Below are 24,964 nucleotides of genomic sequence, written 5' to 3'. Positions count from 1 at the left end.
AGTTTCCAAAAAGTCCAAAACAAAGGATTTCTCGAGCCTTTTCATACTTTTTGGACCCCCTTCATCCCTGCTGCATCTGTGGCAGCAGCACAATTACCTGCTCATGTGACATACACATCACTGCTGCAGCCAGTCACTGACATAACTGATCCGTATCGGAAGTTTCCAAGTGAGAAATGGAGTGCAGCAAATGCAGCAGTGTACCAAAGAAAGCAGAACAGAGCAGCAGGGAGGTAGGTAGGTATGCCTCCCTCCACAGGTTCAAGGGGTTGGGGGCAGAGAACAAAGCTAGAGAAGCCTTTTAAGAGGTTAACGGGATTGTCTGGTATAATTTAAACTCAGACTGTAGGTAGCATTGCTCACCAGTGATATACGATTCTTGCAGCAGTCTCCTGACCGAGAATGGGTACAGTCACTTCAGGTCTACCAGAGACTGCTAGGAGCTGTGGCGCTGGGATGGAGGACATTTTAAAATATATATATTTTTTTTTTTACATTTTATTAACACCGTCATGCCTACAGTCTGAATTTAAAGCGGTTGTCCCACCACAAACACATGTCTGGTGAAGGTCCAATCACTGGCCCCTCCTGATCACGGTAAAGCCCCTCAGAGCTGAATGGAGCAGCAGTGCACGTTCATGACTGCCACTTTATACAAACATGGGAACATAGGACCTCTGTTTTTGTGATCAGTAGGGGTTCCAGAGGTTGGACCCCGCCAATCAGACAAGTCCTTTAACTTCTAGTCTTCTAGTAGTTCAATTATGAGTCCCAAACGAGAAAACAACTGATGGGAGTAAGGACAAACCCTGTACTGAATGTGTAAACAGGAGATCTATACAATGAGACAGATGTGTGTTTCATGGAGTAAGGGTCCATTCACACGTCCGTGTGTGTTTTGCGGATCCACGGATCTGCAAAACACGGACACCGGCAATGTGCGTTCCGCATTTTGCGGACCGCACATCGCCGGCACTTAATAGGACATGTTCTATTTTTTTCGAGATCGGAATTGCGGACCCCGAAGTGCGGCCCTATAGAAATGAATGGGTCCGCAATTCCGTTTCGCAAAATTAGGAACAGAATTGCGGACGCGTGAATGGAGCCTAACACTTCCATAACAATAACTGACATTTATATAGCATCATTTTTCAAGCTAAGGAAGAAGCATCTTTACCTCGTAGCATTCACAGTAGTTCTTTAAGCATCCCGACCGTTTGCAATTGCAGCCTTTACTATGTCGTCGGTCAGATTCTCCTTCCTTTCCTTTGCCAATTTTTGGTTTAAACGCTTCTGGATTTCTGTCTAAACACGCCTGGTAACCCAAGTAAAGCAAAGGGAAAACATTTTCACAATGTTTGTGCACACTGTGGCTCCTGTAAGAGGATAGTCTTGGTATCTGTGCTTTAAGTTAGTAAAATACAGGGAACACAGCTTCTGTATTCCGTTTTTCTAACCTTGATAGCTTTTTGCCGCTCATTTTCATGCTCCAGATTGTTGTAACAGTTTGTGCAATTGCAGTTGTTGCAAAACTCTCCGTTGGCAAAACAGTCACAATATCTGAAAATGACAGAAAGTCTCCCATCAGACTGCTGGTTTTAACACTGAAGTAACACCCCCATGATTAGTCATGCTTACCTAAGGGTATGTTCACAGATCCGACACATTCTCTAAAGAATCTGAGGTTGCAATAATGCCTCTACGAGCGTCAAAGACGCCTGCACAGGCGATTTTACTCTGAAAGAGTCTGATGCGTATTAATACGTAGAGACTTACCCTGCTATTAATGAGCGAGCTGTGAACAAGTATTTATATATTATTTGCCAGTAGTTTTATGGAAAACAGTTTGTATATGTAAAGATATAGGTTCCCGCATTGCTGCTGAACTCCTCCCATCCACCTTCCTGATGATTACATGTCAGCAGTACCGGCGGGAAGACGAATGGGAGCAGTCCAGCAGCAAACTGGTCCGGATGTACAGGAGCGGTGGATGGACGGCACCGACCTTAACTTCTGGCACGTGGGTAGTAGGACCACTAAAAAGGCCTGAGGAGGGGATGATGAAGGGCTGCTCCCCGCGGCACCACCGCTGCTGCTAAACTCTCCTGTCCCGAGTTCTCACCTCGCTGCCTTCAAATGCTCGACCCCCACTGTCCACCAATTGCTCTGCCTTTTCTGTCCTCTGCGCCCAGCTTCTATCACAATTACATTAAATTGGCCCATCATCGCTATCGCCACAGGGAGCTGGAGTTTAGGGCTGCTGCTGTGACTGCACCAGCATGCCCTGGCTGAGCAGCTGAGGGATAGAACAGTCAGGATGTTATATTTGTCTCAATCAGTCTACATCATGTTTGGGCTGCACAGTCATGTAGCTGAGTTATAAGTGTCCTGCATCTCCAGCATTAGTGTCCCATCAGCAATAAAAAGCTGGAGATATTTCTGCACTTCATCTCGTAAGTGGACACTGGATCTAAAGAGCAGAACAGACCACTGTGGGGTTAATCATGGTGCAGATGACGTACTGGACATGTAAAGCACTGATAATTTGGCTGCATGTCTAGTCCAAACATGATGTGGACTGATTGAGGTAGACATAACAGCCTGGCTGAGCAGCTGAGCCCTTGATGGTTTTTCTATCCCTTGAATTAGGTTGGAGAGGCTCAGCCAGGTCCACCTTGTCTTCTCTGGGGGAGGCAGCAGTGCGGGTGACCGGCGCTGGAGCAACTCGACCCCGGGAGAACAGGGAGGCGAGGCGTCCACTGTTTTCCCATCTGAAAAAGAAGGAAAAAAATATAAACTAAAATAAAAAATCTTCAGGAGATCCCTTGAAAAAACTGAAGCTCTCTCTCCAGGCTGGAGGGGGTATAGCTGCCAGGGGAGGAGCTAACAGCTTTTACTAGTGTTAACGCCTCCTAGAGGACATAGCTATACCCATGGTCTCTGTGTCCCCCAATGAATATGGGCGAGAAAATTTATGTGATATTTATGTAGTCCGGGTTGTTACGGACACGGCAATACCAAACATGGGGGAGATTTTTTTAATTGAATAAATGTGTTTTTTTTTTTCAATTTTTTTTTTTTTACACCACTTAATAGTCCCACAAGGGGACTATAACAGACAGTATTTTGATTGCTTTTAAAATGCAATGCATTATCCCTATAGTGCATTGCATTTTAATGGCAATGCTATTCTAGCATTGACCAGCAGGCTGCGACAGAGGTGCAGCCTGCTGGAAATTATTGAAGGCAGGTCTGGGGCCTACATCAGAGCCCTGCCAGCTTTCACACACATCGGCACCCCGCGATCGCATTTGCGGGGTGCTGATGGGAGACAGAGGGAGTCCGCTCCCTCTGTCAGCACTTTAGCGGGCGCCATGTAAAATGTTAAACAGCCCCAATTGGCACTCCGGTCCGAGCTGTTAGAGCAGGGCCGCGGCTCTCATGTGGGTCCCCCGTGCAGCGCTTAGACTGGGCCGACGTAAAAAAAAAAGGCCCCTTAGTGACCGCCGTAAAAAGACGTATGGGCAGTCACTAAGGGGTTAATAAAGCCCCTTCACTGAAGGTGGATTGCTGAAGTTATAAAGAGGCACAGGCCTCTACACAACTTCAGGGCACCCAGCGCCGCTTCTAAATGTAAGACAGCTTCCGAGCTCTCTTACATTTAGACCATTTTCGACCCCTAAAACAAGCGCAGAAAATGGTAAATGAGACGGGCCTGCCGGCCCGTCCCTGCCCAAGCCGTGCCCACTTTTTTAGACCTAGTGTGAGCGGGGAAAATTTGCAGATTGTGATGCAACTAACTAACCATTGCACCGCCATCTGCGCTTGAAATACGAATAATATATAAGTATTTCAGTATAATAAATGACCCCCTTAGTTTTTAGTTTCAATCACTACGTAAGCAAGCATGTGAAATAGCCAATGTAATACTAAACTTACTGGAATGATTATGGAATCTACCTACTTACAATTTTAAGCATAACGACTTTGTGCAGTTGCATGGCTTTCTTGGGCGACTTGCTGCGTCAGAAGACATTATGCTGAAACCAAGACGACAATAAATGTTATTAAATGCAGTGCTCTTAAAACAGCTAACAAAGCTATGAAAATTCAATAAATAGCCCAAGATTAAACTAAACAGGGAAGCCTACAAGGGTATCCATGTGTCATGCCAGGAGTTAGTAATCCTCCAGGGGGCACGGGCAGGAGCAGCAATATGTGCTCCTGCCCGTATGCACTGCTGCGGCTCCATTCACAAAGTGTCTACAGCCCGTACTCCGTACACGGCTGAGCAGTCAGCGGTGTACAGAAATGTCAGTTTTAAGCGCAAGGAATGGTGCTCTTTAGGGGACGGAAACTGTAATAAAATACAAAATCCAATAATAAAGTATGTTAGAAAAACGATTATTAGGGCATTAGGGACATCTTTTTAAAATTGAGTTACTCTTTAAATGAGCATACTAAAACTGACATTGGGATATTGTTCATGCATTTAGCCAGTACAATGACAGAATATTTTTTTTGCCCGACTAATATAATTTTGTAAAATGAAAAACATATACTGACAGTATAGTAATAGAAATGGCAAATAATTGTATGTCGCTTTTCCTAATATGCCATAAAAAGCAAATAACACTGCACACGTTTTGAGAAATCTCACTCATGTAAAGTGAAGTATTTGCCATGGCAACTATAATTTTCTAATGTCTTTAAAAAAAATCAGATTTGGAATCGGATTGATCCACTTTTCCACTGAATTAGTATGGAGAACATGACCTACTCACCCATTCAGTGGTAGCCTCGTCTGATTCTGTGAACCTTGGGTTCCAGACATTCCTGCATTGCTTGCAATAGATACGTAAGACGACTGCTGAAACTTCATAAAAAAAATAAAATAATTATGTACAAAATTAGATCAACAATGCATACACATTTAATAAAATAAACTAGCAGAAGGACCCCGCTTCGCACGGGTATATTTCATCTATTTTAATGTTTGTATGTGTTGTAGTGGATGCAGTCGATATCTTTTTAACAACCGTGACATCTACAGTACCCCGCCCCCTTAACAGTGACCTCCACAGCGCCCTCCCCTTTATTAGCGACTTCCACAGTACCCCATCTCGTTAACTGTGATTTCCACAATAACCCGCCCCCTTAACAGTGACCTCCACTGAGCTCCGTTCCTTTAAAATGTGACCTCCACCGTTCCCTGCCCCCTTAACAGTGACCTCTAGAGCATCTCGCCCCCTTAACAGTGACCTCCACAGCAGTCCGCCCCTTTATTAGTGACCTCCACAGTACCCCATCTCCTTAACAGTGATTTCCACAACACCCCGACCCATTAACAGTGGCCTCTACAGCAATCTGCCCCTTAACACTGACCTCCACAGCAGACCATCTCCTTAACTGTTACCTCCACAGCAGCCTGTCCCTAGGGTGGCCAGAGGTCCGGTTTTAGGCTGGACAGTCCGGCTTTCAGACTCCCTGTCCTCAGTCAGGCACAGGGATGTCCTTTTGAACAGCTCACTCTCAGACAGCAGCACCGTGCGGTCTGAGCAGGAGCTGCAGGGAGAAAGTCACCTCCCCACCCCTGCAGCTGAAAGAAGTTGATTTTTACCTTAATTTTTTTCAATCCCCGTCAGTTGCGAAGTGAGAATAGGCATAGCCTAACCGGGTCAGGGGCATGGCTTAGTGGGACCTGGGGGTGGGGTTTTTAAGTCTGTCTTTTGCCCCCTTAACTGACTTCCACAGCACTCCACTCCCTAAACAGTGTCACCCACAGTGCCCTGCCACTTTAAAGCTGACCTACAGCAGTGAAGAAAAATGGCTGGGTTGTTATGGAAACCTGGTGTAAAACTGTGTGTATGTGGAGACTAAGGGCCTGCGAGCTTCTATTGGTTGATAAGGGTCACGTGACCAGGCTTCTATTGGCTAATGCATTTTTTGGGAATATCTCAGGAACGGTACTTGCTAGAGCTAAGACCTGGTATAAAACCTTCCAGGACACCTGATGTACCTGTGCGCCAAATTTCACGATTGTAAATGCGACGGTGTGGATTCCTTTAGCGGACATACACACAGCTTTATATATTAGACTGTAGATATGGGCCCATGTTTAGTAATGTATGTGCACCTAGATTTGGCGTAAATTGTACCAATATGTGGCACAACTTGGTGAATATATCTAACACTATCCGGACAAGAAACGTGGCATACCCAAAAGGGGGATTTGGCTAATAAGCAACATTTAACACCAAAACTGAGGTAAACGTCTGTCTCATACTAACCCGACCAACAGTTAGTATAAGTTAGGCTACTTTCACACTAGGGTTTTAGTTTTCAGGTATTGAGATCTGTCATAGGGGCTGAATACCATAAAAATCGCTTCAGTTTTGTCCCAATTCATTGTCAATGGGGACAAAACTGAACTGAACAGAACGCTCCAAAATGCATTCTGTTCCATTTAGTTGCGTTCCCATACCGGAGAGCAAACCACAACATGTAATGGAAGCGTTTTTGCTGAACCCTGCCGGATCCAGTAAAAACGCTAGTGTGAAAGTAGCCTTAGATAAAAATTTCTATCCCTGCACCTAATTTCTTATCCAGCCTGATCCCCTGTGATAAATCTGGGGCAGGTATGGATGGCCTAAGTTTACGCCATCTATAGGATTAGTAAATCTGGCCCCCTAAGTAAATTCAGTGCATATGACAGGATTATAAATGTGCACAACCAGGCTCGGACTGGCCTACAGGGGTACAGGTGAATCCCCCGGTGGTCCCCCAGTCTCCCACCCCCTGCACAAGGGGCACATAACACAATAGACTTACTGCACTATATACATATATTCAACGTACAGGACCTCAACCAGCCTATGTTCATATAAAAAACTTGATAGATTATTAAAGAAACTCCCCAGTTTATTATTATAGACACGATCAGATAGCTGAGATGACTTATAGGTATAGAGGAAAGCTACCAGTATCCTCTTTTCCCCAGGACCTACCTTCTCAAAGTTTCTGCAGGGACCCCCATATTCGATTATCTAGTAGCATCTTGCTGCTTTGTGATCAGGTAATATTTGAATGTATCCATACCGTGGGCCCCCAAAATAAATTTTACTTGTAGGCCCTAGGCACTCAGACGGAATTAAATAGGTTGGCCCACGAACAACATCCACAGAATAGATGATAAATGTGTCACTGTCTATGGGACTGCAGTGTACAGTGCTCCACTATCTACAGCAGTTCCACAGAAGTGAATAGAGGTAGGCAAGCATGCACACAACCCCACTTCATTCACACATGAGAATTAGGGACCCTTTATGATCAGTCTGAGCCAAAGCGGTCGGACCCTGTTGCACATGGGCCAACCCCCACTTAAAGGAATTACTGTAACTGTAGCGGACCACGAGTAGCTTGCTACAAGAAATTGTTTGTACCCCTCTGTTAACCTGTTCCGGACACATGACGTACCGGTACGTCATGTATAGTTCCGATCACAGTCACTAGGAGGGCAGTGATCGGAACTCGGTACCTGCTCAAATCATTGAGCAGGCACCTTGGCTAAATGCGCCGAGGGGTCCTGTGACCCCCCATGTCGGCGATCGCAGCAAACTGCAGGTCAATTCAGACCTGCGGTTTGCTGCGTCTCCGGGTTATTCGGGTCTCTGGGGACCTGATAACCCGGAACAGGATGGTGATCGATGTTGTGATCATAGACCACCAATCACCATCCTTAGATCCTGAGTAGCCAAAGATGTACATAGCCTCTTTGGCTAAGACAGAGACAGATGGTGCGATCTGACACTGATGGTACGTCTAATTTCTTTGGAAGTTATTCTGGGCTCTTTGGTTATCATTTGTATTATCCGTCTCTTCAATTTGTCATCAATTTTCCTCTCGCGGCCACGTCCAGGGAGGTTGGCTACAGTCCTGTAGACCTTAAACTTCGGAATAATATGTGCAACTGTAGTAACAGGAAAATCAAGCTGTTTGGAGATGGTCTTATAGCCTTTACCTTTAACATGTTTGTCTATAGTTTTCTTTCTAACTCTCTCCTTAGCTCTATGTTCAGTGTGGTACCCACCACGGTGCCAAAACAGCACAGTGACTATTTTTAACCCTTTAAATAGGCAGACTGACTGATTACAAGTTTGAAGACACCTGTGATGCTAATTACAGTACACATCTTAGGCTACTTTCACATTAGCATTTTTAATTCCACTACTGAGATCCGTCAGAAGATCTAATGGAAGAAAACGCTTCAGTTTTGTCCCCATTCATTGTCAATGGGGACAAAACTGAACAAAACGGAATGCACCAAACTGCATTCCGTTCCGTTTGGTTGCGTCCTAATCGCGGACAGAAAGTTTTTCTGACTGCGACGTGGTGCGGAGCAAGACTGAGCCATCCTGACACACAATGTAAGACCTCTTGCACACGACCGTATGGCTTTTTCAGTATTTTGCGGTCCGCAAAAAACACGGATGACGTCCGTGTGCATTCCGTTTTTTGCGGAACTGAAAAGCTGGCCCCTGAAAGAACAGTACTATCCTTATACATTATGCGGACAATAATAGGACCACATGTTCCATCTTTGAACGGAAATACGGAAATGGAAGGCATGCGGAGTACCTTCCGTTTTTTTTTGCGGATCCGTTGAAATGAATGGTTCCGTATACGGAACGCAAAAACAAAATAGAAAACGTTCGTGTGCAAGAAGCCTCAAGTCAATGGGGATGGATCAGTTTTCAATGGTATTCAAGACGGATCTGTCATTGCTATAGAAGACATAATATAACCAGATCGGTTCATGACGGATGCATGCGGTTGTATTGTACACGGAAGCGTTTTTGCAGTTCCATGACGGATCCGCAAAAAACGCTAATGTGACAGTAACCTTAGATTAACATGTCCCTATGGTCAAATTATTTTCAATCTTTTCTAGGGGGTACCATTATTTTTGTCCAGGCCAGTTTCATTTGTCGGGTTTTTTTTTTTATTCAATCGAATCACAATTCAAAAGCAATGTCTGATTTTTATTAGCTGATTTTCATAAATTTTTTATTTATTATTACTTTAGTCAGTTTCAAGTTATTTCAGTGATCATTGTGGGTTTTTCTTTCTTTAACGGGAGGGTACCAACAATTCTGTCCACGTGTATGTATATGAATGAATGATCAAGTGATTGAACCTAAACGCACAACCAAGTCAAGATCCGAACCCATACGTGTCCTACTGAACCAAACCAAGCTCACCATCAACACCTTATGACAATCCTAAGTTCTCTTGAATAGAGCTGAAGGGTCCGAGTGTTACATCCATAATAATGTCCCTAAAATGAGGGCATCTAACATATGCGACATGTGATAACAGCATAAATCTGTTTATAGAGCAGAGATATAATGCAGCAGAGAATGCAGAACTTTCAGAGGTACAAAGGATTAAATGGCCATCCAGACATTTACTAACCTGGGTAACATACTGAGCAGGGAGGACGGCATAACCCAAATTTCCTGTGCCTGGAGCAGGGGTCAGGACTGGAAGATTTGTGAGGTTTGGTTGAATCTGTGTGAGAGGTGTGGCAGGCATAAGCAGTCGCTGCTGTGGTTGGCTTGTAGTCACTATAGGTGCATTTACTGGCTTTGGCGCTACCTAAGCATAGAAAAAGAAATAGAATGATTATGCATAGATGAATATGTATACACATATACATGTAATAAACCAAAATAAATTTAAAAGGGGCATTTTGACGAGAGAAAGTTGTGGCATATCACTAGGATGGATACATGACATCCATATACCATAAAGTGATTGTCCCTTCAGAATAGTTTTGTACATAAAATACTGTGAGCACAGAGGGAGTTGATTTATCATTGGGGGCATTTTTAAAGCTAGTTTTACAGGAGTCTGTACTGCCATCATTTGTGCTAAATTTATCAAATGACACACTGTCCTTGATGGATTTGGTATATCTTTAAAGGGGTATTCCGGTTATGTAAATGTATCCTCTAAGGCTAGCATAGGATAGGGGATAACTATTAGATCGCTGGACCCCCACCAATTATGAGAATGGGGGCCCTGTATCCCCACCCCCGAAATAAACTGAGTGGCCAGTCGGGCATACGCATAGCCTCTCTTTCAATATCTATGAGAGTCCCGGAGACAGGACAGTAAGACTTGCACCAATCTAATAGTTATATCCTATAAATGTGGATAGGGTATATAGCTGGAATATATATCTTTAAAGAGGACCATTCACTCGTCCTGACATAATAATATTAGTACCTGGCAGTGTAGGGCAAGATCAGTAGATGTCCGTGCATTTTATTTTATTTTTTTAGATCGGCTGCTCTGTTGGGGCGCTGTGCCCCTTGTTCTCTTTTGCCGCCCTGTATGCTAATTAGTAGCATCGGTACAGGGAGGGGGAGACGGCCGTGTTTCTCGGAGCAGCTAATCCCAAAAATTATATTATATATATATATATATATATATATATATATATATATATATATATATATATATATATATATATACACATATACATATACACACACACACTGATTTTGCCCTACGCTGCCAGGTGGTCCTCTTTAAGGGTCTATTTACATGTCAGTATTTTTCTTTTCCAGATTTTCTTCCCTTTATTTGTACATCCGCATCCGTTCCATTTTTCCGCAAACAAAACAAAAACACGGAAGGAGGAATATATGTTGCTAGGGTAATAAAAAAAATTTTTTTTTTCTATTTCCTGGAAACGGATCCGCAACTACGGATGACATATTGATGCATTCTGCATGTCATCTGCATTTTTGAGGACCCATTGACTGCAATGGGACCATGGACCACATTTTGCAGACAATAGTAGGACAAGCTCCTATTTTTATTTTTGCAGATCCGCATAATAGAACAGAACGGATGTGGACAGCACACAGAGTACTGTCCAGAGCCATTGAAATGAATGAGTCCGCATTCCGTTCCGCTAATTTGTGGAACGGATGCGGATTACAAAATACTGACATGTGAATGGACCCCAAGTCTAACACTTCTGTCTTAGGATATTACTCCACATTCTGGAGTATGACTGCAATAATTTTTGCAACTTTTTAAAAAGTCACAGGGATAAATCTGGATCGAAACTAATTGACATGGCAAATCAAGCCCACTTTTCCAAACTGGAGAGTGTGATGTAAAAAACATGGAAATCGTCTCAAAACTTAGTGACTTTTTGAAGCCAGAATTCTGGAGTGCAGGGCTTAAAAAAGTTTCTAATCTTGATTGTGGACTGACAAGTTGGAATGAGGCCACTATTTCTCCCAGTCAGCTTTAATACACAATTCCCAGAGAAGGGCAGAGATGCGAATAAAATGGATTTTTTGTACTCACCGTAAAATCCTTTTCTCGTAGTAGGCATTGGGGGACACAGCACCATGGGTATATGCCCAGCTGCCACTAGGAGGCTGACACTAGAAACAAAAAAGTGTTGGCTCCGCCCAGGTGGGCTATACCCCTCTGCAAGAGCCGAGATACACCAGTCGGTACAAAAGCAGTAGGAACGCCATACACCTGAACAAACAGAAAACTGAACGCCAACAAGTCTTCAACTGGGGAAACCCAACGACCACAAATCGCCGGGACCACAACAAGAAGAAACTCAGTAAGAAAATGGGAGGGATCTGTGTCCCCCAATGCCTACTACGAGAAAAGGATTTTACGGTGAGTACAAAAAATCCATTTTTCTCGTGCATGGCATTGGGGGACACAGCACCATGGGACGTCCCAAAGCAGTCCCTGAGGGAGGGAAGAAGAACGCCATGTCGCCAATCTAAAGCACAGCTGCTTGCAGAACCTTGTGCCCCAGGCTAGCGTCAGCGGAAGCCAGGGAATGAATGTGATAAAACTTAGAGAAAGTGTGAACTGACGCCCAGGTGGCGGCCCGGCAGACCTGGGAAGCAGATGCCTGATGACGCACCGCCCAGGAAGCCCCAACTGCCCTAGTCGAATGAGCGGTCAACCTGGAAGGGGGAGCACGGCCCTTTGCGATATAGGCCTCCTTGACAGCCGACCGAACCCAGCGAGAGATGGTGGCCTTGGAGGCAGGCAAACCCCTACGAGGACCCGCCGGGACCACGAAAAGGGAATCCGAACGACGGAAGGTTCCGTGAGGCGAAGGTACAGGCGAAGGGCCCGAACAACGTCAAGGCAATGGAGGGATTTCTCCCTAGGGTGAGAAGGATTAGGGCAGAAAGAGGGAAGGACGATCTCTTCATTGATATGAAACGAGGAGACCACCTTTGGAAGGAAAGAGGGAACGGGACGCAACACCACCTTGTCCTGATGGAAAACCAGGAAAGGCGAACGGCAAGAAAGCGCCGCCAGTTCGGAAACCCGGCGGATGGAGGTGACTGCCACTAAGAAGGCCACCTTGAACGAGACAAACGACAGAGATATCCCTGCCTAAGGCTCGAAGGGAGAAGACTGAAGGGCGCCAAGGACGAGATTCAGGTCCCACGGCTCCACTGGAAAACGAAAGGGGGGGGCTCGACGAGCGACACCCTGTAGGAAAGTCCTAACCTGAGCCCGCGAGGCCACAGGACGTTGGAAAAGGACTGAGAGGGCCGAAATCTGTCCTCTGAGAGAAGCCAGGCGAAGACCCTTCTCAAAACCGGCCTGAAGGAAGGCCAGAACGTTAGGGACGGAGAAATGAAGAGGGCGGAAGCGCCCAGACTCGCACCAGGCAAAATACGCTCTCCAGGTCCGGTAGTAAATACGGGCTGACTGGGGTTTGCGAGCGTGAAGCATCGTCTGAATGACAGAATCCGAGAGGCCACGGGACTTCAAAACCGCGGTCTCAACGGCCACGCCGTCAAACGAAGCTGAAGTAAATTCGGGTGGTACAAAGGACCCTGAGAAAGGAGATCGTGGCGCAGAGGAAGTCGCCACGGAGCGTCGGCGAGCAGAAACACTAGATCTGCGTACCACGCCCTGCGGGGCCAATCTGGAGCCACCAGGATTGCCGAAACCCGGGCTGCCTTGAGACGCTTGAGCACTCGGGGCAGGAGGGGAATGGGGGGGAACAGGTACAGAAGGTTGAACTGAGACCAAGGCAGAACTAGGGCGTCTACCGCGAAAGCCTGAGGGTCTCTGGACCGCGCGACATAGCGCGGAATCCTGTGGTTGAGACGTGATGCGAAAAGATCCACGTCCGGAGTTCCCCATCGGTGACAAAGTTGGAGGAACACCTCTGGGTGAAGAGACCATTCGCCCGGGTCGACTAGCTGACGACTGAGGAAGTCTGCCGCCCAGTTGTCGACCCCGGGAATGTGCACCGCGGAGAGGACGGGAACGTGGTTTTCCGCCCAGCGCAGGATATGGGAGGCTTCCTGCAAGGCCATCACGCTCCTGGTGCCCCCTTGGTGGTTCAGATAAGCCACGGCGGTGGAATTGTCTGTTTGAACCCGGACCGGGAGACCGCGAAGACGTGGGGTCCAGTGAGACAGTGCCAGGAAAATTGCCCTGAGCTCGAGTACATTTATCTGCAGGGAGGACTCCTGAGCAGACCAAAGACCCTGGACTGTGAGAGAGTCGAGGACAGCTCCCCAACCCGAGAGGCTGGCGTCCGTCGTGATCACCCGCCAACTGGGGGGAAGAAAAGAACGGCCCAGGGACACCGTCCGAGGAAGCAGCCACCAGGAGAGGTCCTGGCGAAGCTGGAGAGGGAGACGAACCAGGCGATCGAGACCTGCCTGGGACTTGTCCCACCTGGATAGGAGAAACAACTGAAGGTCCCGGGAGTGGAATTGGGAATAGGGAATGGCTTCGAAGGAAGCCACCATCCTCCCCAGGACGCGCATACACGTCCTGATAGTCAAGGTGGACGGACCGCGGAGAAGAGTCACCCCCGCCTGAAGGGAGGCAATCTTCTCTGGGGGGAGAAACACCCGCCCGAGGCGAGTGTCGAAAATCATGCCCAGGAAAGGCATCCTCTGGCATGGGACGAGGGAGGACTTGGAGTGGTTGATGAGCCACCCGAACTGAGCAAGAGCTGAGAGGGTGATGTGCAGGCTGGACAGGTTGTCCTCCAACGACGGGGCCCGAATCAGAAGGTCGTCCAGGTAAGGTACCAAAGCGACCCCCCTGGTACGTAGAAGGGCCATGAGAGGCGCCAACACCTTGGTGAAGACCCTCGGAGCAGAGGCCAGGCCGAAGGGCAGGGCTACGAATTGGAAATGAAGAGAACCTACCGCGAAGCGAAGGAACCTTTGGTGGGAGAGGGCAATGGGTACGTGGAGATAGGCGTCCTGAATGTCGATGGACGACAGGAACTCGTCCGACTCCAAGGAGGCGATCACCGACCGGAGGGATTCCATACGAAAGTGGCGGACCCGGACAAAGTGATTCAGCGCCTTCAGGTCCAGGATAGGACGGAGCGAACCGTCCTTCTTGGGAACCGTGAACAGATTCGAATAGAACCCCCGAAAACGTTCTGATTCTGGAACCGGAACGATGACCCCTAGAGAGCGAAGGGAACGAATGGCCTGAAAAAAACCTTCTGCCCTGGAGGGGGACCTGGGGGGCGACGTCAGGAAGAACCGTCCCGGCGGAAGATCGGAAAACTCGATCCTGTATCCGGAGGAGACTACCTCCAGAACCCAAGCGTCTTCTACGCTTGCTCGCCAGACGTCCTGAAAGGCGAGCAGACGCCCTCCCACCTTGACAGAGTCATGCGGAAGGAGGTTTAGTGGGCTGAGGGCGAGCAGGTTTGGACTTGGCATGCCAGGAGGGCTTGGCCTTAAAGGAAGGCCTGGAGGACTTCTTGTCAGTTCGGGCAGCGGGGGCCCGAAAGGACCGAAAGGACTGCGCCCGAGAGGACGACCCAGGAAAGCGACGGCGGCGAGGCTGATTCTGGGGAAGAAGAGAGCTCTTACCGCCAGTGGCCTCCGAAATGAGCTCCTCCAAACGCTTCCCAAAGAGCTTCCCACCGAGAAAGGGAAGGGAAATCAGAGCCTTCTTGGAGGCGGAATCTGCCGCCCAAGAACGAAGCCAGATGGTGCGGCGAATGGCCACAGAGTTAGCGGCCGCACGGCCGGATCGGCGGGCCGATTCCATAGAGGCATCGCAAAGAAATTTGGACGCCTGGTAAATTTGAGAGGCAAGCACTGCCAGTTCCCCTTGATCAGAGTCTGGGGGTAAGGCGCGAACAAGCTGTTTTGCCCAGATAGCGCAGGCCTTAGCCACCCAGGAGGCAGCAAACGCAGGGCGGATGGCGGCACCCGCTGCGACGAAAACAGACTTGGCCAAAGAGTCGACCCGTTTGTCAGCGGGATCCGACAAGGAAGCCGCGTCAGCCAGGGGAAGGGTAGTAGCCTTCGCCAGGCGAGCAACCTGAGGGTCCACCTGAGGAGGAACCGTCCAGGTGTTGACAGACTCCTCAGAAAAGGGATAGGGGACGTCAGAGGCCCTGGTAAGATGAAGGCGCCGATCAGGATGACGCCACTCCTTAGCCAGAAGCGCGTCCAGATCCTCGTGATTCGGGAAGACCACAGTGGAACGTCTAGCCCGGCGGAAGGACACCGACTCCAGGGAGGAGGAGGAGGGAACGTCCTGCACATGGAGCGCGTCACGGACGGCTTTGATGAGGTCCTGAATGGCCGCAGACATCGCCGAGCACCGCTCTGATTCAGAATCAGAAGCGGAGGAGTCCCCAGGAACGGCGGAAGCGGCTGAAGAAGAAATTTCGCCCGACTCAGACCTAACCGGGGAGTGATCCGGGGTAGCTGAGGAAGAATGGGACCCGGGCGAGGCTGTGCGAGGTCGCTTGCTGGACCTTGTACCAGAGCGGGAACGGACTTCCCCGGCGGGGGGGGTCCCTGCCCGAGGCGGCCGCAATCTGAGCGGGCAAGCGGTCCAAGGACTGCGCTAGGGATTGGGAGAGGCTGGCAAGGTTACCTATAGCCTGGGATAGGGTAGCAGCCCATTCCGGAAGGACCGACAAGGAGGAGGCCGCAGGGGCGGACTGGGTGGGCCCGGGGGGAAGGCACTGCACACAGAGAGAGGAAGACTGACCACATGGGAACTTCCTACTACACACAGAACAGGCGTAATGAGTAGAAATGGTGGCAGGGGGAGTGGGGGCCCGACCAGAAGAAGACATGAGGGCGGTATGGAGGAGCCTGCAAAGCAAAAAAGAAGAGTCAGCCAGAGGCTGCCTACCAGACCCAAGGTGCTGTGTCCCACAGAAGCACGTCCAGAGAGACGAGTCGCAGGAGAAGCTGCAGGCAGGACAGGAGCCGGTAGTAGAGGAAACCACACCCCCCCAGCAGCCCGCGCTGGGATAAGAAAAAGCGCGCCTCCCAGGGCGCCACCCACAGAGGGGAGGGAGAGGCGAAAAGCCCGGGAAGGCAGGAGGCGGAGCGGAGCTCCGCCCCACGTGACCTGCGGCCTAGGCTGAAGAAAAGCCGGGGCCTAAAGTAGAAAAAACTGCCGAAAACGGACGCCCGCGATCGCGGTAACGCCCGGAGGCAGCAGCAGGAGCGGAGAAGCAGCGCCGAGTCCCCGGCGGGGTGCGGGGGCCCGGAAGGCCAGGTAGGAGCAGGGGAAAACCCGTAAGTACGGGAAGGAGCCGAAAAAACAGAACCGGCCGTCTTAAAGGGCCAGACCCTAGAAACGAGGGTGCCCCAAAAGGTTTTGCCCCACGCAGAAAAGAACCCCAGGCAAGCGTGCAGTGCCCCCTAAGTTGGAGGAACTCCTCCGGACCCAAGTGCTAGGCTAAAAAGGGGGCCAGGACACAAGGAGACACAGGGTGGAGGGGGAGGGGGAGACACTGCCATACTCACCTTCTGACGTTTTCAGGCGCAGCAATGACCACCCCCTCGGCGGACTCAACACGGGAGCCGTGGGTCCGCCGGAATTCCTCTGCGGAAGCAGATAAGTGGGGACTAGGTGGCTGCCGGGTACCTGAGTACGCGCCCGCAGGGGGGCAACTAAAGTGGAACACGATGGAGCCACCCCTGCATCAGGAAGAACCTGTAGAAAAAAAGAGAAAAAATAGAACAAAATAAAAAATAAATTCAGCAGGATGACCTGCAAGACAGGTCATGTCTGCCTCCTACGGACACTAGAACTAGACTGGTGTATCTCGGCTCTTGCAGAGGGGTATAGCCCACCTGGGCGGAGCCAACACTTTTTTGTTTCTAGTGTCAGCCTCCTAGTGGCAGCTGGGCATATACCCATGGTGCTGTGTCCCCCAATGCCATGCACGAGAAAATCAAATCTCATTTAAGATGCTGGCGATTGCATGCACCAAGACTTACCTGTTTTACAGCCTGTGCTGGAACAATGGGAACAGACATCCGTACAGGAGTTGCATTCACCACCATTGGTTTAGCTGAGAAAAAAAAATGAAAAAATGACATATACCACGTTTCAACTGCAGACACAGAAAAAAACCTTGACACTGGCATTGCCACTGTACTATACCTGGTCTTACTATGACCCACTTTCTGGACAGTTTTCAAAACCGTCCTGTACACCCTTTTGGAGCAATTTACAAAATAATCGTGATACAGTCTGTTTAATAAATTTTGTTCATTGCGTGCTCCATGTTGACACGGATGGATATCGCAATAATATCAATGCAGAAAAGCATACCTTGCTGGAGAGGCTGCGTGCTGGTGCTATGTGTGGAGGGCGTCGAGCTGTTTGCAGTAGAGGTGGTCACAAGGCGGACATAATGAAACTTGCTTCCAGGGACCTGAATTTGTTGTACGTTAGGGGCGGCTGCAAGTGGTATAATTGTCTTAAACTGAGGGGCGCTGACCCCACTGACTGCTATAGTCTGTACTGTTGGTTTCATGTTCTGGAAAAAAATAAAAAGTTTATTTTTATTTAGGTGAAAGGAGATAGAGAGATAGATAGGACAGAGAGAGATAAGGGTCATTTACACGGGCCAAGAATTGAACAGATTGCGAACGATCGTTCATAGTAATGATGTGGCGGTGTAAATGCACCGCTGATTACCAGGTTAATTGTATCTCTTGCGCAGCACAGAAACTCCTAATTACTAGGAGAGTTTGGCTAAGGCTACATTCACACAGCCGTATGAACGGGTCCGCATCCATTCCGCAATTTTGACCCATTCATTTCAATGGGGCCGCAAAAAATGCGGACAGTAAACCGTGTGCCGTCCGCATCCGTAGTTTCGTTCCACAGCAAGGATAGAGCATATCCTATTCTTGTCCTCTATTGCAGACTAGAACAGGCATTTTCCATGGTAGCAAATTGCGGAATGCACATGGGCCGATATCAGTGTTTTGAGGATCCACAAAACACTACGCTTGTGTGAATGTAGCCTAACCCTTATGCTTTACAAAGCAGGGCCTCCCTATATTAATCTGAGTGGATACAGGGATTTACTTAAAAAGAGAAGTATATCCATAAATTGTGTCTTTGGTTGTAAGTTCATATTCATTGCTTCCCTTGAAAAGTGATACTAGGCATTTGCACTTACTTAGGCCAGGTTCACATCTGACTGTAATCTGGTCACTGTATCCCACGTACACACCGGCTTTCAGAAAAATGCTATACGCAACATTTTTTGTCTGCCCGAAAGTTGGCATATATGCCGGAAAGCCTATGGATTACCGTAAGATCCCCTAACAATGAATGGGGATACAGCGGTGAGCGGTGGTATCCGGCTATGCTGGATACAGTGAACTCCGGCAGTCCGTTCCTCTGCCGAAACAGACTGCCTGAGTTCCCAGCTCAGATGTGAACCCAGCCTTATCTCTCCCCTGTTATGAAATACATGAGTCAGGAGTGATAGGTGTTGGTCAAACAATAAGATCTTATAAGTAAAAGCATCAGTGTATTGTAAAGCAAACCCGGAAAGCAGTTGACAGTCTAACATGTGGGGAGATCACCCAACTCTCCCCCCATAAATGTCCGGAGATAGAAGAATCGTGCAAAGTAAATATTTTCACCTTATCCTTTTTTTCTCCCTGGAGATAAACCACCGGCAGATGTCTCTGGAAGCAGCTTTCTCCGTTCTCCCCACTGAATACACGTTCAGGTGAATCACATGTGTACGAGGAAGTAGGGAGAGATAGCCGTCAGCCGAAGGATAGCTCAGACAACAGCCTTAAAGGGGTTTCTCTAGGTTCAGGGCTGAATCCGGATATAAGCTCTCCTTTTTCTTTTACTATATATGAGTGGAGCATCAGAGCATTTCCTCGCTCCAATGCTACCCCTTGTCACACTGCATCGCTAGGCTCCGATTGCTGTGAGCCAATGACGTACCGGGCTTCCCATCACTATGCAAGGCGGAGACTTTCGCCTAGCAGTGAGCCCCGTGATGTCACCAGCACAAATGGGCGGTCTGTAGTGCTGCCCTACGCTTGAGCAGCACTATAGACTGCCCATTTGTGCCAGTGAAGTCACCGGGCTCACTACTAGGCAGAAGTCTCTGCCTAGCATAGTGATGTGAAGCCTGGTGGCTCACAACAATCAGAGCCTTGCGATGCAGTGTGACAAGGGGTAGCATTGGAGTGAGGAAATGCTCTGATGCTCCACTCATAGTAAAAGAATAAAGAAGAGCTTATATCAGGATTCAGCCCTGAACCCAAAGAAACCCCTTAAAAGCTATTTTTACCTTTGAGGGTAATTTTATTATTATTGCACTGTACTTATTTTGATCTAAACTTCATTTTTTCAATTGGCGTTTATTAAAAATATGGAGTTCTTTTTTCTGTACAGAGCCGAGATACTGTATTAGCCGCCTGTGGATTTTGTGTCTTTTCCGTCATTTGGGGAGGCGACGGGCTCCTTATCTCTGCTCTGACATTACAAACACTCGCTAAAGCTCAATCCTTTATCTTACTGAATGTGGCTTAACCCTTTGGCTACCGGAGATTTGTTTCATTTTTGCGTTTTCATTTTTCTTCCCTATTTTCCTTGAGCCATAACATTTTTATATTTCCAGTCACATAGCTGCATGAGGGCTTATTTTTTGCGAAACAAGTTGTACTTTCTAATGCCACCATTAATTATGGCATCAACAGCGTTTTGTTTACGGCAAAACTGACCCATGCCCTTCATTTTCTAGGTCAGTACGATTACAACAATACCCCATATGTATAGTTTTTTTTATGTGTAAATAATGTAAAAATAAATTTTAACTTTGAGAATTATTATTATTATTATTATTTAAATCACCATATTCTGAACCCCATAACTTTTTTTTATACTGGCCTCATTTTTTGCGGGACAATTCATAGTTTTTATTGATACCATTCTGGAGTGTGCATGACTTTTGGATCACATTTTATTTCATTTTTTTGGGTAAGAGAAGCAATGAAAAAAATTGCAAATCGGCCATTTTTACCCTTTTTTCCGTTACGCCATTCGCCGTATTGGATTTTTTTTTTTTTTATTTTAACATTATGGGCGCTTTCGGTCGCAGTGATACCCAGGATGTTTATATTTATTGTTATTTAGGTAATTTAAAAAAAATATTATTATTATTATTATTATTATACGAAACTTAAACTTTTATACGAAATTATTATTATTATACGAAATTTAAACTTTTAAATTTTTTTTATATATTTTTTTTTATAATTTTTAGGCTCATAAATGACCTTATAAATGGTGTTTTTTAATTTTTAATTTTGACCTATAAGGGATTTTAAAAAATTACAATTTCTTTGCATTTTGCTCATTTCTTATGTTGGCCTGCCATCTGAAATTCTTCATAGAGACTCAGTGCATTCACTGAAGTCCCAATTGGCCGCACTCAAGTTTTTGCGCATTCAGGTGTCGTGATCTCACTTGATCGCGGCATCTAAAGTATTTAAGAACTGCTATCGGCATTATTGCCGGTTGCGGTAATTAGCCGCAGGTCTCTGCTGTTTGAAACAGCAGAGACTTGCCGGCCATGACGCCCGCTGCATGCGCGTGCGGGCGTCATGCTTGTACGGCGCTGGCAGCAAAAGGGTTAAAGGGTTTCTGTCACCCCATTAAACAGTTTTTTTTTTTCATTAATAATAATCCCTATAGTGCGATCTCTTGATACATAATAAAATTAATCATTTTGATTCAGTAGATTTAGCTAAAAAACGATTTTTAAAATATGCTAATTACCTTGCTACCAGCAAGTAGGGCGGCTACTTGCTGGTAGCTGCCGCATCCTCCGTTCGTAATGACGCCCCCTCGGCATGCTGATTGACAGGGCCAGGGAAGGGAATCCTTCTCTGCTGGCGCTGTTCGAATTCGAAATCTCGCGCCTGTGCCGTACCTGGCTTCAATCGGCGCAGGCGCACTGAGAGGCGGCCGCTCGCTCGACCGCTCCATCCTCAATGCGCCTGCGTCGATGACGTCATCGCATACACCAGGAAGAGAAGACGCCGGCGTCTTCTCTTCCGGGTGTATGCGATGACGTCATCGACGCAGGCGCATTGAGGATGGAGCGGTCGAGCGAGCGGCCGCCTCTCAGTGCGCCTGCGCCGATTGAAGCCAGGTACGGCACAGGCGCGAGATTTCGAATTCGAACAGCGCCAGCAGAGAAGGATTCCCTTCCCTGGCCCTGTCAATCAGCATGCCGAGGGGGCGTCATTACGAACGGAGGATGCGGCAGCTACCAGCAAGTAGCCGCCCTACTAGCTGGTAGCAAGGTAATTAGCATATTTTAAAAATCGTTTTTTAGCTAAATCTACTGAATCAAAATGATTAATTTTATTATGTATCAAGAGATCGCACTATAGGGATTATTATTAATGAAAAAAAAAAAAAAACTGTTTAATGGGGTGACAGAAACCCTTTAAATATGTTTATGACCTCTTAGTAGTTTAGAAATAAGTACCAGTCACACCATTAGAAAAACAGTTAACCCTTTGGCCTTTGTGACAGAACTACTCAATATTTTTAATAAAGGCCAATTGAAAATTATTTTTAGCCAAAAATGAGTCAAATGCAATTAAACAAAAATTCCTTAGAAGGTGTACATAGCCTTTAAGACCCACTTTAGAGGTTGACTAGGGTGGCCATGCACATTAGAGAGAAGTAGGTTGATGGCTGAACAATCAAACTGGTGAATGATCATTTTAATCCATATTTGCCTTTACAGTCGTTCAACCTACCCGTCATGTTCAATGAAATGGACGATGGATGAAAGACCTTTCTCTCAAAGTTCTTTCAAAGAAAGACCTTTCGTTTGCGATCTTTCTATGCACAAAAGATCTTTTGTCTGACTATCGGACAGACTCATTTTCACTCCATGATGGTCTGTCATCTAAAACTATTGTTGGCTGTTACATTTCGCCTGACAAACAATTGTTTTGGTTAAAATCGTCCATTTTGATAAACTTTAGGTTACAGTCACATGACTGGAAAAAAAGGCTGTTAAAAACAGCAAAACAGTAACATTTTTTCATGGATGCCATACTGAAAGACAGCCACTAAAAACTATATTGTATGGAGTCTGTCGGTATGTGAAAACAAACAGAACAGGACATGTGCTGTTCAAAAACGGACTGCGATGGTTCTGAAAAGAGTGTGAATGTATGGCCACTTTAGCAGCCCTTTTACATGGGCTGATACAGAGGATATTGATCAGGAATAAACTAACTGTTTTTGGCAGCACAGCGTTGTTTACACAGGACGATGCGCTGTTGACAAGCTGCATAACTGAGCGAATCAGCCGGCAAACAATTGCTCGTTCGGTTGATCGCCAGCATATAAAAACAGGCCAATTATCAAGAACGAAAGTCCATAGAAACGTTCGCTTCTAATAACTGCCCGTGTGAAAGGGGCTTTACAGGACGATTAACGTGTGCTACCTGAGCAGTTGTGCTATTAGTGACAGTCTTGACAGGCGAAGAGGAACTTGCCGACTGTACAGTCAAAAGCTGCTGGCCAAGAGCTACACTTATCGGAACTCCAACTGTTTTCTGAGGAGAATTAGCGTGCTGTGAGCCGACAGACACCACTGTTACCTAAGGAACAAAATTAAGTTGTAACTTACAATGGAAAAAAAATGGGAAACATACACAGATCATCATCTGTAATAAAAAAAAAATCCATTCCCAAGGACAAACATAAGTACAGCAAACATTCCAGGATGCATCACAGTACCAACTCTAAGGGTCCATTCACACGACCGCAAGTGTTTTGAGGTCTGCAAATTGTGGATCCTCAAAACACGGGTATCAGCCAGGGGCGTTTTGCATTTTCTGTAACACACACGGCCAGCCCTATGATAGAAATGCCTTATAGCACATGCTCTATCATTTTTGCGGGGCCGCGGAACGGAACTACGGATGCGGACAGAACACGGTTTTGTGGCCTCGTTGAAATGAAGAAATACAGTAGTGTGAATGGACCCTAAAATAACACTGGGCCACTTTTGCCAATACTGACAATCCACTGGCAGCACTGATTGGACAGTGTCAGACTGTATAGGGTCACACCGCAGCTGGTAACTCCCAGCTGTACATTTATTCACAAACTTCTAGCAGGAATAGCAGAAGAATGGCGCAACATACTGTGGAATAGGTAATCCAAAGATATCATTTTGAGAGGAATAGTCCTTCTTTTTAACCCTTAGAGGACCTTGTGATTTTCCATTTTCATTTTTCACTCCCTGCTTCCCAGTGCCATAACGTTTTTATTTTTCTGTTCACAAAGCCTTATGAGGGCTTATTTTTTGCAGGACAAGTTGTATTTTCTAATGACACTATTTAATATTGCATATCATGTAGTGGGAGGGCTGGAAAAAAATTCTAAATGGTGTGCAATTCTGCCAGTTTTATGTTTTTTTGTTGTTTCAGGTAAGTTGTTGGGTGGAGGGTAAAGGTAGGACATGCAAGTCAAGTTTGAAAAATGAAAAAAGTTCAAGAAAAGTTCAGACCAGATGGATTTTGTGTCGTGGCCGCAAGTGCCTTTTACTCCTACTAATTTAAGTTGCAAACAATATACCACTAGCCTGCAACTTTTCTGTGACTTAGTTGTGTTTTTCCAGCCGTGATAGTCGCTCTAGCTCACAGCTGTAATATAGCTATTTTTTCTCTGCGTGAGCTTTCAGCAACAGATGTGGCAGTGTAGCCCTAGCCTTAATAAACATGCTGTAAAAGGGGCCTAATACAGGCTTTAACTGAGGAGCAACTCAAGTTAAAGTTCATTCAAATTTATTTAATAAAAACAAATTAGATGGTCAACTTATTTCCCAGGCACCTTTAAAGAGTATTTTTCATGCTTTTTAAGTTTAGATAAATACCTTTCCTTGCGGGGTAGCCCCGCTGATCCTGCCACCCTGCCTGTTTTTTTCAAATATCGCTCCTACGTCCCGCTGTGCCCCCCCACAGTTTTCCCACTCAGTTTGTTAATACTGAGCATCAGTACAGGGAGGAGGAGACACCAGGGTTACTCAATGGGCGTCTCCTTCTCCCTGACTGTGCCGCGATCCAATCACAGCGAAGAGCGTCACAGACAGGGAGAAAAAAAAAAAAGCTCACCTTCTCCCTGTGATGCTCTCCGCAGTGATTGGATCGCGGCACAGCCAGGGAGGAGACCCCCTTTGATTAACCCTGGCATCTCCCTCATCCCTGTACCGATGCTCAGTATCAACATACTGAGCGGGAAAACTGCAGGGGGGCACAGCGGGGCGTAGGAGCGATATTTGAAAAAAACAGGCCGGGTGGCAGCATCAGCAGGGGCTACCCCGCAAGTAAAGGTATTTATCTAAACTAAACAAAAAAAAAAAAAAAAAACATGAAAGGTCCTCTTTAAAGGTCCAAGTCTCACTTTATATTTTTATTCAGCTCTTTCAATTCAGGAGTGAAGCCTAAAAATAACAGTCTAAGGTCTATTGCACACGACCGTATGGCTTTTTCAGTGTTTAGCGGTCCGTTTTTCACGGATCCGTTGTTCCGTTTTTTGTTTCCGTTGTGTTTCCGTTCTTCCGTATGGC

At 46.8% G+C, this 24,964-nt stretch overlaps 1 protein-coding gene across 2 annotated transcripts in view; it reads right to left on the bottom strand.

Moving 5' to 3' along the window:
- Positions 1–24,964, bottom strand: part of LIN54 (lin-54 DREAM MuvB core complex component) — a 36,770-nt gene that overhangs the window by 4,905 nt on the left and 6,901 nt on the right. For both annotated transcript variants that reach the window (XM_040418056.1, XM_040418057.1), the window contains 8 exons: positions 22,836–22,991; positions 17,653–17,860; positions 17,316–17,389; positions 9,475–9,657; positions 4,785–4,876; positions 3,969–4,040; positions 1,458–1,560; positions 1,178–1,315 (listed from right to left, as the gene is read on the bottom strand). In XM_040418056.1, coding sequence (XP_040273990.1) covers positions 1,178–1,315; positions 1,458–1,560; positions 3,969–4,040; positions 4,785–4,876; positions 9,475–9,657; positions 17,316–17,389; positions 17,653–17,860; positions 22,836–22,991 — 1,026 coding nt within the window. The remainder of the gene's footprint in view (positions 1–1,177; positions 1,316–1,457; positions 1,561–3,968; positions 4,041–4,784; positions 4,877–9,474; positions 9,658–17,315; positions 17,390–17,652; positions 17,861–22,835; positions 22,992–24,964) is intronic.

This window comes from Bufo bufo, chromosome 2 (assembly GCF_905171765.1).
Source record: "Bufo bufo chromosome 2, aBufBuf1.1, whole genome shotgun sequence".
In the NCBI taxonomy this organism is placed as follows: domain Eukaryota; kingdom Metazoa; phylum Chordata; class Amphibia; order Anura; family Bufonidae; genus Bufo; species Bufo bufo.
This window is presented reverse-complemented; position numbering and strand designations above follow the sequence as displayed.